The 19,345-nt window shown below is 32.6% G+C and overlaps 1 protein-coding gene across 4 annotated transcripts in view; it reads right to left on the bottom strand.

Annotated features, from left to right (window-relative positions):
• The window catches only part of Zcwpw2 (zinc finger CW-type and PWWP domain containing 2), a 105,982-nt gene that overhangs the window by 77,150 nt on the left and 9,487 nt on the right, over positions 1-19,345 (bottom strand). For 3 of the 4 annotated variants that reach the window (XM_047530642.1, XM_047530643.1, XM_047530640.1), the window contains exon 2: positions 494-844. In XM_047530642.1, coding sequence (XP_047386598.1) covers positions 494-831 — 338 coding nt within the window. In that variant the 5' untranslated portion in view covers positions 832-844. Of the gene's footprint in view, positions 1-493; positions 845-1,934; positions 1,990-19,345 lie in introns of those variants that run through there. The other variant, XM_047530641.1, reaches the window with a different exon arrangement.

Consider the following 19,345-nt stretch of genomic DNA (forward strand, 5'->3'; position numbering starts at 1 on the left):
ATCCAGAATGTAAAACACTGGGCTATATTATTAAATATCCACATAAATCTAAAGAAAAAAATTGTTTGGGCATCAAGACAATTATATAATACACATTCTTTTCAAGTATGCACAAAGAAATCATAAGATACACTCTTGTGGGCCAAAAAATAAGATTCAGTGGTAGTAACTATTATAGTTTTGAATTAGAACTCAAAAAGATAAAGTCCCCAAATATTTTCTAATTTAAAAACACATAAAGAACCCATTTCAAATCTTAAATTGTTTATTTGGGAAGAAAAAATGATTTTTATTCAGTGACCTAGTTTTCAATTTTAAAAGCTAGAAAAAGAATAAATTAAATTCAAAGAAATAGGGGAAAGAATAATGATAAGATCAGAAGTCAATAAGTAAACAAAAGAGAAAAAAGTTGAATCTTTGAAAAGGTTTAAAAAATTCATAAGCCTAGCAAGACTACACCTGCATAGTTAGCCAAAAATAACAAAAGCTTTACCTTGGCCAATTTCGTAATTTTACCAAAACCAGGCTTCCAAGAGGGAGCTGTGAATAGACAATCTTAAATCCACTTTGATGAAGCTGAGACTCTTCAGGAAACTCTTCTTCAGAGATAGAGCACTTATTATATCTTGAGTCAGTGTTCATGAAGCAGTACCATGGTTCATTGTGATCAACTTTGGCTGCATCCTCACTTGACAATAATCTCCATTTCAAACAACTTTCATTTTCACACTGAACCCATACTCTGTTTATATACATACTGTTTTCCACTGAAGAATCCATTGCAGTGTTACAAAACTTAGCTATTTTATTATTAATTTTTTCTTTTTCCATAAATACATTTAATCTGAAAAATAAGAAAAAGGAAAGTAAAAAATAATTCAAAAGAATGAGAAAATTCAATCCAAAGTCAAAGAAATAACTTTTCTTTGCCCACCCTCTCTGTATCATGAAGACTATATGTTGAACATGTTTTATTTCCAACCACCCAGAAAGAGAAGGACAAAATAGAAACAACTGAGCAAAAAATGCTCCAAAATAAAAATAAGACAAATATGATGGAGCAGAAGAGAAGTAGAAATGAGTTAATTTCTACTAACCTACTACACAGCACAAATCTGGTACATATCCAATACTTTCTGTCAACAGCTAAGCCTCATTGAATGACAACTATGCACCAAGTATTATTCTAAGTGCTTTAAGTACAAAGCTCATATAGTCTTCCCAACAACCTTATAATGCCCATTTTTATAGGGTAGACTGAGATGAGAAAAATAAACACTTTGTTGAAGACCCAGAGCTAAAATAAAGTACAGTTGAAATTTAAATGCTGGCAGTTTTAGTTTTAAATTTTGTGATTTGAACTTAATAGTTCAAATGTACTGTACTGTTCCTTGAGTATTCACAGAGCATCCTTTTTCTAATTCTCAGGAAAAATCAAACAGAGCAAATTATTCCACCACATAAGTTCTTAAAATTATTTACAATATAAAGGAATTTTTGTAAAGTTTTACCTTTTATCTATTATAAATCCAAACTGTTTTCAGAGTTTAATTATGAAAATGCTACACATATAAAGTTAGAATTTTATGACTAAGTCTCTAAAATATAACATCAGTAATAATAGTTATATGTATACTAATAATATAACTAAAATACAAATAAAATTACTGACAATTTATTTTGCAACACAAAAACCTATTTCTTTAAAAAAAATAATTTGGTATACCATACCCATGAACTAGTAAAACATTATTATATAAGTTAGCACCATTTAAAAAAGCCTTTAATTCATGAGTTACTCATATTTAGAAATGTACTTATGCACGTCCTATATCTTTCCCGGGTCACTATGAATTACTTTAGAAATCTGCCAATATATTTCAATATTTCTTATGTGACTATATCCAAAGAAAATAAACATAAAAGAGACCAACCTATATTTTAAAAAATCAAAAATATTCACTGCAGCACTTTCATTTTGAAAGAATGGAAAATCTAAAAACAGGAAGAGTTAAATATATTAGAAAACAAATATAAAATTTTGTCTATGACATTTAATTTTTACTTGCTTAATTCTTGAACTGGTAAGGAAATTTATAAGAACCACTGTAAACTACAAATGAAGTGAATGGATTATGATGTTTCTCTCTCACTCTGAAATTTTCTTATGCCTTCTCTGATTTACCCTTTATTTATGTTGTCAGTTTTTTAAATAATCAGTTTTGAAATTCTACTTAATACATTTTTCCGTATACCTTCTATTTTTTTTAGAATTCTTTGTTACTTGTTTTTCTCTTCTTTCATTATGCTTAATTTACTTCCAATCTTTTCTAATTTGAGTATTGAAGGCTACACATTTGCCTTTAAGTTTTGTTTTCTTATTTAAGTTTAAATACTCAATTTCAATTCTGTTCATCTTTGGGTCCATGAGTTATTTACATTTAAAAATTTTTGAGAGGGTCTGAGTATTTGAGGTTTATCTTTTTATTATTGATTTTTTATGCAATTTTATTTTATTCAAAGTTTGCTGAAACAGGGACCTCGGGATCATAGCAAATATTGCCATACTGATCTAGGCCAGAATGCAATTGAAACAAGCATAGAGAAGATTGTACCCAAGGGTATTTAGGTCAGAGATAGAGAAGGTCATTTTCCCTTTGAGTTTGGTAGTTCATGTCAGCTAAAGAGGATGAGGAAACTGAATAAGAAGAAATAATTATACTTGGGGACTAAGTCTGGGAAGGCCATACTCATGGGTGGTGAAGAGTAGGAGACCTGTGGAGAGCTGGTAATCCTGCTATCTTTTTCGAGGTCTCTGACACCCTAACACCCAGCAGAAACTAGCATCTTACTGGACCTAAGATGTACTGATCTAATCTCTCCCTAGCAGACACCACCTGACATTCTAATCAGAGATTATTAACCCTAGCCACCAGAAATTCCCATTTAGAACTCTGTGTCACTCCTGCCCTGGAAGTACATCTATAACGTCTGTATTGACAGAACTCCAATTGATAGCACTTTCCATTCTGTCCTGCCTTATAGAATGGGAAAAAAAATCTTTGCCAGCTACTCTTCCAACAGAAAATTAATATCCAGAATGTATAAAGAACTCAAAAAAATTGTATCAAAAATGCCAAATAACCCAATTAATGACAAATCAACCAGACACTTATCAAAGGAAGAAATACCAATGACCAAAAAATGTTTAATACCTTTGTCAATTAGGGAAATCCAATTCAAAACTACCCTGAAATTTCACCTCCCTAGGGTTAGAAATGGCAGCCATCAAGGACACAAATAATAATAAATGCTGGAGAGAACATGGAGGAAAAGGAACACTTAAACACCCTTGATGGTTTTATAAATTAGTATAATTACTATGTAAATCAGAATGGAGTTTCCTCAAAAGACTAGGAATGGGGGGCTGGGATTGTGGCTCAGTGGCAGAGCACTTGCCTAGCCTAGCATGGATGAGGCACTGGGTTCTATCCTCAGTACTACATAAAAATAAAGGTATTGTGTCCACCTACAACCAAAATACACCCACCCACCCACACACACACACACACACACATATATAAATATATATAAAGACTAGGAACGAATCCAGCTATAGTACTCCTTGGTATTTATCCTGAAGAATTAAAATTAGCATACAATAATGATACACACATACCATGTGGATAGTAGCACAATTCATGAGAGTCATATTATGGAACCAGCCTTGATGTCCATCAATGGATGAATGGATAAGTGAGTGTAGGATATATACACAATGGAATTTTATTCAGCCATAATTTAAGAATGAAATTATGCCACTTGAAGGCAAACAGACAGAACTTGACAGCACTATGTTAAGCAAAATAAGACAAACTCAGAAAGTCAAGGATCATGTTTTCTCTCACGGAAAATCTGTGGACGTTAAGAGAGGAAAAATGGGAAAAAAAAAGAGGTGGAAGGTGGTTCTTAAGAAAACAGAAAGGACAACAGTAGAATACAGGAAGGGAAACAGGAAGAGGGAGGGAAAGGGAAAATCCTGGGGAATGAAATTAACCAAATTATATTATTCTATTGTGTGCCTGTATGGATATGTAACAAATCCCACTATGATGTGTAATTATAATGCACCAATAAAAATAAAATAAAAAGTAGCAAAAAATCACTTTAATATATTTTAAAACTATTTCCCTGTGCTACCTTCATGATTATTTCCTTAACTCCTCTCTCTTCAGTTATGCTGAGTTTTTAATGTCAAAGACCTTTCCATACACAGAACTTGGAATTCATATTGTATATATTCATAGCATCCATGACAGGTGTTGCCTGTCTGTAATCCCAGATACTGAGGCAGGAGGATCCAAAGTTTGAGACCAGACTCAGCATCTTAGCAAGACCCTGTCTCAAAATAAAGAATAAAAAAGCGTTGGGATGTAGCTCAGTGGCAAAGCACTTCTGGGTTCAATCTCCAGTACTGTAGAAAAACATTAAACCGAGTATCTTCTAAATTACTCTTCCAGCTGCATTCCCTATCTCCCATTTTACTAAGCTTTGCCCTAATGCTATTACTTGGATGTTGTTTCTTATTTTTGTGTGTGCCCTTTATTCTGCCTTGATTTATTGAATGAAACTACATGTTGTATTTTTGACTCTCATATTCAGAATGTTGGGTCAGAACTACTCAAAATCCTACAGGAAGAAGTACTTTCCCATTTCTAATGAAGTGAACTTTGCTCTGTGACATAATAAAGAACATATTAACTATATTTTCAAGAAGAAATAACTTGGCATCTTCTTTTTTCACAGTTTTAATTGATTAAAGACTTTTATTGATAGAAACTATATCTTCTAAAAATGACTATTTTTCTTATTAAAAATAAAACCACCTTTAACTTCAATCCCATTCTTCCTTTGAAGTGACCACTCTAAATACTTTAGTGTGTATTCCCCAGATAATTTTTATGTATACATCTATTTATGTTTTTACTAATCATGGAATTTGCTATTTTTCATCTTTTTGCAAATTATTTTTCTGCATTTTAGACATTGTTTCCCCTTAATACATATCAATAAAAATCCTCTCACCATTAACTTTGTGTAGCATTACACAGAATGAATGAAACATAGCTAATCTGACTAATTCTCTCTCAAGAAGTCTGATTTTTTTTCCAGTTTTTGATTATTATGGTAACAAATATCACATTAATGAATTCATGTATCTCCGCATGTATTCTTGGAAGGATACTAGAAGTACAAATGATGGTCAAAAGGTATACACATTTTTGCCAGGTGTGGTGGCACATGCCTGTAATCCCAATGGCTCAGGAGGCTGAGGCAGGAGGAACACAAGTTCAAAGCCTGTCTCAGCAAAAATGAGGCTCTAAGCAACTCAGTGAGACTCTGTCTCTAAATAAAACACAAAATAGGGCTGGGAATGTGGCTCAGTGGTCGAGTGCTCCTGAGTTCACTCCAGTACCAAAAAAAAAAAAAAAGTATATGTATTTTTATTTTAATAGATGATTGATTCCAAATGGCCTTATAAAAATGTTTGTTCCAATTTTCACCTTACAAACCACATATAAGGGTACTGATTTCAACTTTCACACACAATAGATATTAACAATGATTCGTGTTTTTCAAATTTATTCAAAGAGTTATCTTACTGTAGCCTTAATTTACATTCCCCTGACTACTATAGTGAGGTTTTACTGTTTGTATTTCCATTTATTGGAAAACCTATATTTTACTCATACATGATTGTTGTCTTTATTGATTTGGTGGAAATCTTGATATATTATGGATATTAACTATAATAAATGTTGTAAACATTTTCATGCAGTTTCTCACGTGTCTTTTAACTTTATATTTTTATCATCCAAGAATTTAAAAATTTTTTATGACTTGCATTATAATTATGTCTTACTGAATAAAAAAGTTTGTTTGACCCAAGGTAAACAAAACCTCTGTATTTGACCAATATATTTATTGCCTTGTTTCTTACATTTAGGACTTTAACTTATCTGGAATATTGTCAAATACGGAAATGATGAAAGACTTTAATTTTACTTTTTATGTACATTGATTCAAGGACTTTCTATTTATTTTTATTAAATAACAAAAATGAGCTTTACTAGTACTTAATATCAATAGACATTGGAATACTCATTCAGACCACATGTAAGCTGGTCCTGAATGGAATGTGAGGCCTCCTGCTAAGAAAGATTTGATGTCCCATAACTTAAAGAGTTTCATGAAGATACTCTTCATTTATTTATTTACCTTCAGCATATCGCAATGTATTGAAGTTATACTTCTAGACAAACATACTTGTAAATTAAATTACTTAAACCATTCTTCACAAAATGTACTTTGTTTCTTCTACAAAGAAACAAAAATAACAGACAAATTTAACAATATTAAATAATGCAAACAATTAAAGTGTGAGAGATATGGAAGTAAGCAAAAAGTAATTGTGGTCACTTGACCATCTAGGATTTTGTCTATCTTGTAACCAATAGACTGCTACAGAAGAGAAAGTACTCTTAAGTTACTGGCACCACATCAATGAAAAGCTCAGGAAAATCCATTATGATAGTCTATTATAAAATGTTAAGGGGATTAAAAGATTACTTTTAAGTGGCAGATAAAGTTTTCATATTTTCTTAGGAACTTCAGTCTCATAGTGGATAATGCTGAAAAGATAAATTAACACTAAGAAAATGTCATTATTACTTAAATAGTGATACTCATTTTCAATCACATCTAATTTAAACCTCTCAGTATTTTAGCTTTGCTACATTTTATCCAGGATAACAGAATTTGTAGTACTGATTATAAAATGCTTATTCATCTTAAAAGAGCCTTATTGTTTCTATTACCTTTTCTCCAACACTTTGTTGGTTTTTCAAATTACTGTCACAATCAGAAGATGCAAATGACCAGGAAGAAGATGTGATCACAAGAATGCTAGTCTTTGAAGGGTGCCCTTATAAAATCATGTGTAAGTAGCCCACACTTTAGCTTTATAGAGACTTTGACAAGTGCAAACCTATGCTAAGAACAACACTCGATTTACTCAATTTCTGTTTTTAATTTTCTATTTCAGAACTAAGCTAACACATTGAACTAGGTAATACATAAAAAATAAAATACAGAAAATACTGAATGGGCTTCAAAATTATACAGCCTTAAATTCAGGATTTATACATTAGTCTGTCCTTTCATTCAAAGTAATACACATGTATGGTTATGGATACTAATTTTAGACACACAGTTCTAAGACTTTTTACTAGACAAATTAAACAATCACTCTAAATCTCTGGTCCCTTATCTGGAAATCAAAGAGTACTTCCAATGGCCCAATATTGAGCTCCTAGCACAGACTATTATATACTTTAGATACTCAATGAATATTTCTTCTTTTTTGGGGGGATAATGGGGATTGAACTCAGAGGCACTCAACCACTGAGCCACATCTTCAGCCCTATTTTGTATTTTATTTAGAGACAGGGTCTCACTGAGTTGCTTAGAGCCTCACTTTTGCTGAGTCTGGCTTTGAACTTAATGATACTCCTGCCTCAGCCTCCTGAGCCTCCCAGATTACAGGCATGGGCCACTGCGCCCAGCTCAATGAATATTTCTTAAATAAATAAATTTACCTTAATTAGAATATTAATTTAAACATATACTTCATTCTTATTCAATGTTAATGCAGAGATTTAAGCACTGTGCACAAAATATGAACATGAAACAATCACTGGACTTGAGTTCACAGAAATACAGATAAAATCTAGTTGCATAAAATCCTTGATAAATGTGATACAGTGTGATTAATGTAATAATAAATGTACAAGTACTCAGGAGAACATAAATGAGAAAACAATTCTTTGGAAAGATGGGATCTATGAAAGATACATGGAGCAGCTAGCATCTGAGCTAAGCGTAAGATGATAAGTAGGTATTTGCTGTGGAGAGGTAAAGGAGGAAATGAGCAAGAAAAGGAAACCCATGAACAAAGGCACGAAAGTGCAAAAGAACAAAGCATGTACAAGAATACTGAATGGCCAGACACAGCCAGAGCTCTTTTTCAGGGAAGCAAAAGTGGCAGCTTGAGGCTGAGAAGCCATCCAGGGGTAAGACTGTTAAGAGCCTTATTTACAGGCATGTGCCACCATGCCCAGCTGTTCTTATTTTTAAAAAATCAATAGTTTTATAAAATCAATAGTTTTATAAAGCTTGAAATAAAACATTTGTTCCCTGCCATACCCACTCACCCAACAGCAACTACCTCAAACTCTTTTAGTTATTTTTTTAAGGTATCTATCTCATTCTAAACAACATGCTCATAGTATTATTTCTTAATTATTTCACAGTTATTGTACCTTATCCTCCCTCAACTCCCCAATATTGTTATAATATTTTTGGTCAATATTTGTTGTTTACAATACCGTGATTATGTAAGTATATGATTGTATTTAATTATCTAATTATTTTTGTGGTGCTTGGGATTGAACCCAGGGCATCACGCTTCCTAGGCAAGTGTTCCACCACAGATTTACATTCCTAGCCTTCTATGTTTTCCTTCAACTTCCTGTCTCAAAATTAAAAAGAAAAAGGGCTGATGATGTTGTTAAGTGGCAGAGCACTTTTGGGTTCATTCCCTAGTACCACACACACACACACACACACACACACACACAGAAAAAGTACATAGATAACTTTGATGAGAATAAAAATAAAAATTTTAAAGGAAAAAAAAAGAGCCTTATTTACTATGTCAGATAATAGACATTACCCTAGAGGCAGAGAGGAGCCATTGCAAACAATATCACAAAAATCTGCTATCTTACTTCCTAAGTTTCTATGGCACCAATTTTTACAGTTGAACATTTGGGCAAAAAAAAAAGTGTCTTCAAATTTATGGCATGTTAAAATTATGACAGCTATCATTGTCTATATATTAACAAACTTGATTGGTAACATATAAACTCATTAAACTGTTGAGACATGACTGGTCCTTCATGGTATGATTAGATAATCACCACCAGTAAGCATTTTGAAGGTTTATAAACCACAGAAATTTATTTCTTACAAATCAGGGACTAAGATGTCCAAGACCAAAGCATTGGCAGATTCAGTGTAAAGAAAGCCTGCTTGTTGGCTGGCTCATTAACAACCGTCTTTGCTGTGTTCTCCACATGGTGGTGGGGGGTGGGGGCAGGGGGGGGGGGGGGGGGCAGGTGAAGGTCTCTTTTGGTCCTATAAGAAGGGCATGAATCTCATTCATGAGCACCATGCCCTCATGACCCAATCATCTCCCAAAAGTCATATTTCCTAATATCATCACTCTGGGGATTAAGGTTGTAACAAACATTTTGGAGGACACAAATATTCAGACCATAGCAACATTACCTGGAAAATGGACATCAAAGATTCTGAGTTGAAAGTGATTTAGGAGAATTCCAAACATCAAAGGTATTTTAACATTTTTTTCCATTTATTCTTTTTAGTTATACATGACAGAATTTTGACACATCAGATAAACATGGAGTATAACTTCTCAATCTTGTGGTTGTACATGATGTGGAGTTACACTGGTCATGTGTTCATACATGAACATAAAAAAGTTATGTTCAATTCATTCTACTGTCTTTCCCATTCCCCCTCTCCCCCCCCATTTCCCCCTGTCCAATCTGGTGAACCTCCACTGGACCCCCCAGCCTATTGTGAGTCAGCAACTGCATATCAGAGAGAACATTTAGACTTTGTTTTTTTGGGATTGGCTTATTTCACTTAGCATGATATTCTCCAGTTTCATCCATTTGCCAGTAAATGCCATAATTTCATTATTCTTTAAGGTGGAGTAATATTTCATTGTGTATATGTATCAGTTTCTTTATTTGTTCATCTGTTGAAGGGCACCTAGGTTGGTTCTATAGTTTAGGTATTTTGAATTGAGCTGCTATGAACATTGATGTGGCTGTATCACTGTTATGCTGATTTTAAGTACTTTGGGTATAAACTAGGAGTGGGTCAAACTCGGCCGAAAGGTTGTTCCATTTCCAGTTTTCTTAGGGAAACTCCATACTGCTTTCCAGAGTGGCTGTACCAATTTGTAGTCCCACCAGCAGTATATGAGTGTACCTTTGCCCCCACATCTCTGCCAACATTTATTGTTACTCAAAGACATACAAAGAATTCTTTACCCAATTTATTATACTCATATTTTCTTTATAATGTATTCAAAAAGTGAGCTGTAATAAGTGTATCTAAATGAGTTCAAAAGATCTTTTTAAATAACTAAAAATTCTATAAAGTGTTGTGTTATAGTTTAGCACTTCTTTTTTAGTGGTAGATGAAATAATAGCACACTTTATTATTATTTCAACGGTATCTACTATGGACCACCATCCCCCTCAGCACCAGCATCCCATGCACAGGTCTAAAACCTAATCCCCAGTGTGATTATTTTGGGACACAGGAACCTTGGGGAGCTAATAAGGTCATTACCATACTTCTTCTGATGAGATTAGCAAGCTTACAAAAAAAAAAAAAAAAAGTGAGAGAGAGAGAGAGAGAGCAGAGAGCAAGCTCTTCTCCCTCTGCTCTCCATCATCCAAGAACAGATATGACAGCAGTCTGAAAAAGAAGAAACAGCCCCTCACCAGATGCGGGATCTGCTGTCATCTTGATCTTGTACTTTGTAGTTTCCAGAATTGTAAAAAATAAATATCTGTTCCTTAAACTACTTAGTATATGATAATCTGCTATTGCAGGCTAAACTGACGAAGGAGTATCTTTATTCAGCTTCAGCTTGTGATTTGGAAATACAGCTGTATGTGCAAGATCTAAGTTCATTATCAGATACATGATTTGAAAATATTTTCTCCCATCTGAATTATCTTTTTTTTTTTTAAATGGGGTCTTGTTCTGTTGCCCATGTTGGTCTCAAACTCCTGAGCAAATGATTCTCCCACCTCAGTCCAAATGCTGGGATTTGAAGTGTGTGCCACTGCACCCAGCTTTATTATTCATGTTCTTGCAGATGCCCTTTGAAGCATAAAGTACCTAATTTTGATAAACTCAATTTGTCTATTGTCATTTATGATTTTAATGTCATATCTAAGAAGGCTTTGTCTAACCCACAGTGATAAAAACTTACTCTAACATTCTCTTTTAAGACATCTATAGATTTAGCTCTTACATTTAGGTCAATAATTCATTCTGAATTAATCTTTCTAAATGGTGTAAGGAAGACATTTAACTTGATTCTTTTACATATGGCTATTCAGCTCTTCAAGTACCATTATTCTTTATTCCATTGAGTTGTTTTGGCTCCCTTATTGAAAATTAATTGACTATTAATATAAGGGTTTATTTCTGGACATGCAATTCTAGTTCACTGATCTGTTCCTCTATTTTTTGCCAGTACAATCTTAACTACTATACTTTGTAGTAAGTTTTGAAATTGGGAAGTGTGAATCCTCCAATGCTATTCTTTTTCAAGAGTGTTTTTAGGTAGTTTGGATCCCTCGAGTTTCCATAGGAAACTTGGCATCAAAATCCAACTGGACTTTTGACAGAAATTGCATTCCATCTACAGATCACTTTAGGGAATACTAAGAATATTATTTAATCCATGAACATAAGATATGTTTCTGTTTATTTTTTTTAACAATTTCTTATAATTTTTAGAATATAAATTTTGTACTTTTTGAGTAAATTTATTTTTTATGTTTTTAATTTGTTCTAATTAATTATATTTGACAGAATACATTCTGACACATGATACATAAATGGAGTATAACTTCTCATTCTTCTGGCTGTACATGATGTAGGATCACACCAGTCATGTAGCCATATATGTACACAGGTTATTAATATCCGATTCATTCTACTGTTCTTCCTGCCCTCATGCTCCCTCCCCTCCCTTCACTCCCCTCTGCCTAATCCAAAGTACCTCTATTTTTCCCTAGCCCCATCCCTGCCTTATTGTAAGTTAGCATTCGTCTATCAGAGAGAACATTCAGTCTTTGGTTTTTTGGGGGACTGGCTTCTTTTGTTTAGCATATTTTCCAGCTTCATCCATTTATCGGCAAATGCCATGATTTCATTCTTCTTTAAGGCTGAGTAATATTCCATTGTGTATATATACCACAGTTTCTTTACCCACTCATCTGTTGAAGAGCACCTAGGTTGGTTCCATAGCTTAAATATTGTGAACTGAGTGGCTATAAACATTGATGTGGCCGTGTCACTGTAGTACGCTGATTTTAAGTCCTTGGGGTATAAACCGAGGAGTGGGATAACTGGGTCAAAAGGTGGGTCCATTCCAAGTTTTCTGAGGATCTCCTCACTGCTTTCTAGAGTGGCTGCACCAATTTGCAGTTCTGCCAGCAATATATGAGTGTACCGTTTTCCCCACATCCTTGCCAACGTTTATTGTCGCTTGTATTCTTGATGATTGTCATTCTGACTGGAATGATATGGAATTTCAGTGTAGTTTTGATTTGCATTTCTCCAAATGCTAGAGATGCTGAACATTTTTTCATATATTTGTTGATCAATTTTATTTCTTCTTCTGTGAAGTGTCTGTTCAGTTCCTTTGCCCATTTATTTACTGGTTTTTTGATTTTTTGGGTATTAAGTTTTTTGAGTTCTTTATGTATCCTAGAGATGAATGCTCTATTTGAAGTGCATGTGGCAAAGATTTTTTCCCACTGTGTAGGCTCTCCTTCATGTTATTGTTTCCTTTGCTGAGAAGCAGCATTTTAGTTTGAATCCATCCCATTTATTGATTTTTTTTTTTTTTTTTTTTTTTTTTTTTGTGGTGCTGGGGATCGAACCCAGGGCCCTGTACTTGCAAGGCAAGCACTTTACCAACTGAGCTATCTCCCCAGCCCCATTTATTGATTCTTGATTTTACTTCTTATGCTTAGGAGTCTTGTTAAGGAAGTCAGTTCCTAAGCCAACATGATGAAGATTTTAGCCTACTTTTTCTTCTATTAGCCTCTGGGTCTCTGTTCCAGTACCTAAGTCTTTGATCCAGTTTGAGTTGCTTTTTGTGCAGGGTGAAAGATAGGGTTTATTTTCATTTTGTTACATATGAATTTCCAGTTTTGTTGAAGAGATTATTCTTTCTCCAATGAATGTTTTTGGCCCTTTTTTCTAGTATGACATAAGTGTATTTGTGTGGGTTTTTTTCTGTGTCTTCTATTCTGTACCATGGGTCTATGTTCTGTTTTGGTGCCAATACCATGACATTTTATTACTATGGCTCTGTAGTATAGTTTAAGGTCTGGTATTGTGATGCTTCTTCCTTCACTTTTCTTGCTCAGGATTCCTTTGGTTATTTTGGGCCTCTTATTTTTCCAAATAAATTTCATGACATGCTTATTTAGAAGATACAAAAAATTCTACCAGAAAACTTCTAGAACTAATAAATGAATTCAGCAAAGTAGCAGGATAAAAAAATCAACACCCATAAATCAAATGCATTCCTATACATCAGTGATGAATCCTTCCACTGGGGAGTAGACATTCTTATTCTCAATTTTAGGAAAATGCTCTCTATTCTTTCACCACCAAATATGATGTTAACTGTAGTGCTTTTGTAGATGCTCTTGTAGGTTGAAAAATTTCACTTCTATTCCTAGTTTTTTCAGTGTATTTATGATATTACAATTTTTGTCAAGGGTTTTTTGGCATCTATCAAATATTATCATGCAGTTTTTATTTTATTAATTTATTTATTTATCTTGGTGTGTGTCTGTGTGCAGTGTGTAAATAAAACACGGAACCTTGTACATGCTAAGCATGAGCACTACCATGGAACTGCACCCCATGAGTTTTGCTGTTTATTGATATAATATACCACATTAATTGATTTTTAAATGTTATACTAACCTTTAATTCCTGGGATAAATCTCCTTGCTCCTAATGTGTAAGTTTATTTATATGGTGCTGGACTCAGTTTGCTAGCATTTTGTTGAGGGTTTTGATGTCTTTGTCTAATTTTGCTATCTGGTACACTGGTCTGATTTTAAATTCAGAGTCACAAACCTCAAAGACACTCAATACTTCTCCATAATTCTACCACAGTTCACTTTATTTTCCCACTCACTTAGACAATTATCTGTACCTTTCCTCTCCTGAAAGCAACCTTCCCTCCTTTGCCTCATCTGAACAATGAATTTTCCATGAATTCCATTTTCATCCAGAATTAATCTCGCTCTCGCTCTCTTTCACTCATGCACTTCTCATTTGAGCTTATCTCAAAGACTATGTTTAATATTAAAATATATCACAATTTGCTGTTTGCAAATTTAAGCCTCTCATGGTAAAGAAAGAACTGTTTATCTTCCTTCTATTATATTTGCTGTGCTACATTTTCTAATACTATGTACAATGCCTCATAATTACAAGCTACATAAGAGCCTTCTCTTCCCATCCAAATAAATCTATCAAGTATATTATATAATTATCTCAACTTGCCATTAAAGAAATGAATTTTAGAACAGCTTTTGTTTATAAAAAGTTATAGCAAGATAAACTTTACTAGCACTTTTGCTATTTGATATTGTTAAGTCTTTAAATACTACACATTGTAGCTATTGTATTTTTAGAATAAGAAACCTTAATATATTTATAAGATTTGGGAAATGATATATATTAAAAGAAATACAAAAATGAACATGAACTATAAATACAAAATATGAAATTTTCAAATATTTCCTGATTTAAATAACTTCAAATATGATTCAACTGATATTATCCTCATAACTATAAACAATCATAATTAGAGTTATTTACACTTAAATTTTTTCTAAAGATTATTTCTGTAGGGTTGGGGTTGTGGCTCAGTGGTAGAGCACTTACCTAGCACATGTGGGGCATTGGGTTCAATCCTCAGCACCACATAAAAATAAATACAAAAAATAAAGAATATGTTAAAAAAAAGTATTATTCTGTAAGAGCTGAATGATCTCCATGTTCAAAAACTAACTTTAAAAAAATAAAGTGGCACAGTATCACATGTATTTCAAATTCTATGGCAAGAATGTGAAGCATGAAAAAGGCTCCCAGTTTCTACTTTGTTATGACTAAAAAGTGTTGAATTCCAGAACAACACAGCAGCACAAAAATTTTCTACCAAAGCACTCTCAAGAGTTTGGAATATATCATGGAAGAAAAAATTTAAAAGAGACCACCTTCTTACATTTCCAGGCACTGAATAATCTTATGGGCAAATGAACTAGAAAAATGAACTGAAAAAGTTGTTAAAATGGTATACCATGGGTTCTGGACACTTATTATAAGAATGTATTTTGAGTTGAAAACTGACATTTTAATATACAAACTAATTAATGTATTAGTCAAAATGTGTTGATTTTGTATATTCAAATACGCTTATATGGGCAAAAACAATATTTTAAATATTTACCAATACAACTAAATTTTATCAGTTCATATTCACTTTGTTGCAATTATCAGACAATTCAAACAGGTTTAAATACACTAAAAGGGTTTTAAATTAAAATTTAAAAAAAATCTTTGAGAACATGTATCAAAAGTGGGTGGTATGGCTGGCATAAAGCACAGCTAAATTCAAAAACAAATGATTTCAAATGGATTTGTTTTCTCTTAGTTTCCCTATTCTGCCTTGGATCCAATTTTGAATGCCTTTATCCTGTATAATGATATAAAAGTTGGTCACAACAAGAGAAAGTCCATTATGTAAAAGCAATATCTCTTCTCCACATGTCTTACTTTTATCACATTGGCTCCAAAGTGACTTATGCCCAATCCAGTAACAATGACTACAGTCAATGAATAGTATGTGACAATTTTTAGGCATAGGTCACATACCCATGCTTGGAGCAAGGGGTAATGACAGCTCAACAATGGAAGTGGCTTTTCCAGAGGGAAACAAGGGTGAAAGCCAAAGAGTAGATGTGTCTGCAATATCTGAAAATATATTTGAAAAGGGGAACATTTTGGCCTATTTAAAGGACAAATATGAGACCAGGGTAATAGGAATAAGGGAGGATTTTCTACCTTAATGATTTCCAACCTACAGAAAATCAGTTAAAAAAAAAAATCAGAGACCTCAATTTGGGTAATTAAAAAAAAAAAACCAAGAGACTTGAACAGGTATTTAGAAAATGAGGAGATATGAATGACCAATAAATATGAAAACGTACTCACACTTAAGGAAATGCATAAAGCTACAAAGATATCACTATACACTCACCAGCTAAGCAAATATTAAAGATTGACAATGCCTAGTGTTGACAAGGATTTTAAAAAATTGAATTTCATATATAGCACGTTGAACAATTAGTAAAATATCTGGCAAAATTGCCTTTCATTTTCTACCAAGTTTGAAGATGCTCACCTCTAGATGTATACCTGACATAAATATCTCTGTATAATACCTACGTATATCAACAGATAGGTATAAGAACATTCGTAGTCAAAAACTGGAAATAACTCAAATATTTATAAATGATAGAACAAAAAAAAACAAAGTATAGTATATTTAAAAAGTGAAATAGCAATAAAAATGAACAAACTATTACACATAACTTAGATGTTTCTCAGAAACATTACATTGAGGGAAAGAAGTCAGATATAAAAGAATACAAAGTAATGAGTTAATTGAAGCTTTATATAACTGTTATATGCTATAAGTACAAAATTTTCCATTTATATAGTTTAAAAACTTGTGAAACATGTTTTGGATGCTAAAAGTCAGAACAGCAGCATAAGGAGTATAAGAAATTGAGAGGGGGCATAAAGGAGCTTCTGTAAGGCTAGCAATGTTCTTCTAGGGCCCTAGAAACTGAAAAGTAGGAAGTGAGGAAAAGAGCTTTGGCTTTATCCTGAAAGATGATTAAATAAGTATGTTCACTGTGATAAGACATGAACTGCACTTGTTACATTTTTGCACTTTTATATATACAAAATGGTACAGGTCAACAAAACATTTATTTAAAAAATAGATCACCTTGTTGTATAGATGATAGATTTGAGGCAAGAGATTATACATTGGATGGAAATAGGGTTCTGAAAAAAAGTGGACTGATACTGCACATGTTTTAGAGATAGAATAGGCAGAATTCTCTGATGTATTATTGTATATAGGGAAAAAAGAAAAGAGATGCATTGAGGTAAGTTAAACAACTAAATTTCAAGCCTAAATATTCAAGTCAAAGATAGGGACATGAATGTTCCCAGAAAGATGGAGAGGTTAATTATGTTAGATGGTACTTAGGATTTCAGTAACAAGGACAGGTAAGTTGGAAAGGAACATTAGAATTCAAAATGGAAAACACTGATGATCTGACAAGAGCAATGCCAGATTAATCCTGGAGATGGAATCCTAAATGGAACCTGCTAAAGAGTAATTATAAAGCAAGAAATTGAATAAAATAATTTAAAATAAATCTTCCAAGTAGTATTCTTTGTTTATGTGAATGGGGAGAAAATGCAAATGAAGTAACAAGTTGGAAAAAGTTTTGCAGTCACAACTTACATTTAGGTTGGATGGTAGAGGACAGGCCAGGATTAAAAAAAAAAAAAACTTGATTTAATAATTATGGCCTGCAATCAACACATTGCAGTTTATTTTCCCTTTCTCCCCCAAAATATAAAGCTACTTTCTAAGAAACGTTTTTATTTGTTATTTGAAAAACAAATGGTCAAATTTTTCTTTTTTTTAAATTTTACTATGGGAAAAATCTACTTTTGACAAAGTTCATAGCTTGATAACCACTGTACTCCAGGTATCTAGAAGAGTTCTGGCCAGAGTAAAGCACTGAACAGATATGTATAAGGCATGAAATAATGGGACAAAAATAAACTTTGGAGTTAAACTGGTCTAGGCAGTGCTGATATTCAAAATATTTAAATCAGTGAGGTTATGTATATCAACTGAATATCTTCCCCAGGTCTGAGTTTAAATTCTTGCTTCATTCCCTATGAGATTTTAAAATGAAGGCAAGTCAGTTAAATGATCTAAAAATCATTTTATCATCTAAACATGCTGAAGGTAATAATTCATAGGATTGTTTTAATGATGAAACAGTATATGAAAAAAACCCATTTCAGTGCCTGGAACATCAAAGATATTAAATAACAAATGTTTGATTCCTTTTCTAGAATGCTTTTAAGTGAGCTATATTTGTAGTTAGAAAAAAAAATTAACCAATGCAGAATGAGAAGACTTTTAATTATCTTCTTACATGATTTTTATCAAGTGCTCAGTTTAAAAATAATTATTTACTTTGTTTTTAATCTTTAAAATTCATTTCTCCTTAATCTTATCTATGATGTAAATTTAAGTCACTGTTTACTCATTTAAAAATCTGTGGATATATGCCAACTTTAGATTATACTTAATGATTCAACAAAAATTTATTAAGAGCCTATTATTATCTGTGCAAATCTGTAATTTATCTTTATAATTCCAGGACTAGTTTATGCAGATACTGTTGGATACTTCCAGCACAGTTCCAAGATGCATAATAAATACTTTTTCTTTTTTTGTTGTTTAATAATGAAGATAACTGATGGATTTTATCCAAAGTCAGAAATCAAAGCAGACGGAAAGAGAAAACTTAATGGCATATTTAAAGGCTGGTATCTTTGCAACAACTATATTATACTGCTTTAAATTATTTCAAGGAAAAAATAAATAATAAAGTAAAATAATAGTATTTTGTTATATTGTGTTAAATACCAACTTCAAATCTTATTAATCATTTTATATTCTTTAGGACTATATTAGATAACTAACAATATCCCAGTTTATTCAGTACATTGAGTATGAAAGAATAAAACAGATTCAACAAGGATAATTAAAATGAAGTTCTTAAGACAGTCTATCAGATAAAATTGTGCTTTCACTGGAAACGAACTGTGTGAGGAGATTAAACAAAAAGTATAAATTTCAAACCACTTACTTTCACCTTCACATGCCCATTCTCAACTGACTTTCATCTAGGCTACATTGTCATAGAAGTCATATAACTGATATGGTTAAAGGTAAAATTTAATTCTATTAATGCTTGGGAAGAATAATCTTCAACCATTTTTTTAAAACTGTAAGACACAAACCAAATCTCAATCTAATCAGAAAATTTCAACTTGTCATTCGAAATGATCTATATTGTCATTTATTTTTTTATTTTAGAAATAAATGTCATAATCCTAATAACTCAGTGATGACTTTCCTATGCTTGATTCTAGTAAGTAACTACACAAACAAAAGGAATCTATCACTGAAAGTTTAAAAATGAGAATGTGAAAATGCAAGTAATTTAAAATTGCATAATGCAAAACT

Source organism: Sciurus carolinensis, chromosome 17 (assembly GCF_902686445.1).
Source record: "Sciurus carolinensis chromosome 17, mSciCar1.2, whole genome shotgun sequence".
In the NCBI taxonomy this organism is placed as follows: Eukaryota; Metazoa; Chordata; class Mammalia; order Rodentia; family Sciuridae; genus Sciurus; species Sciurus carolinensis.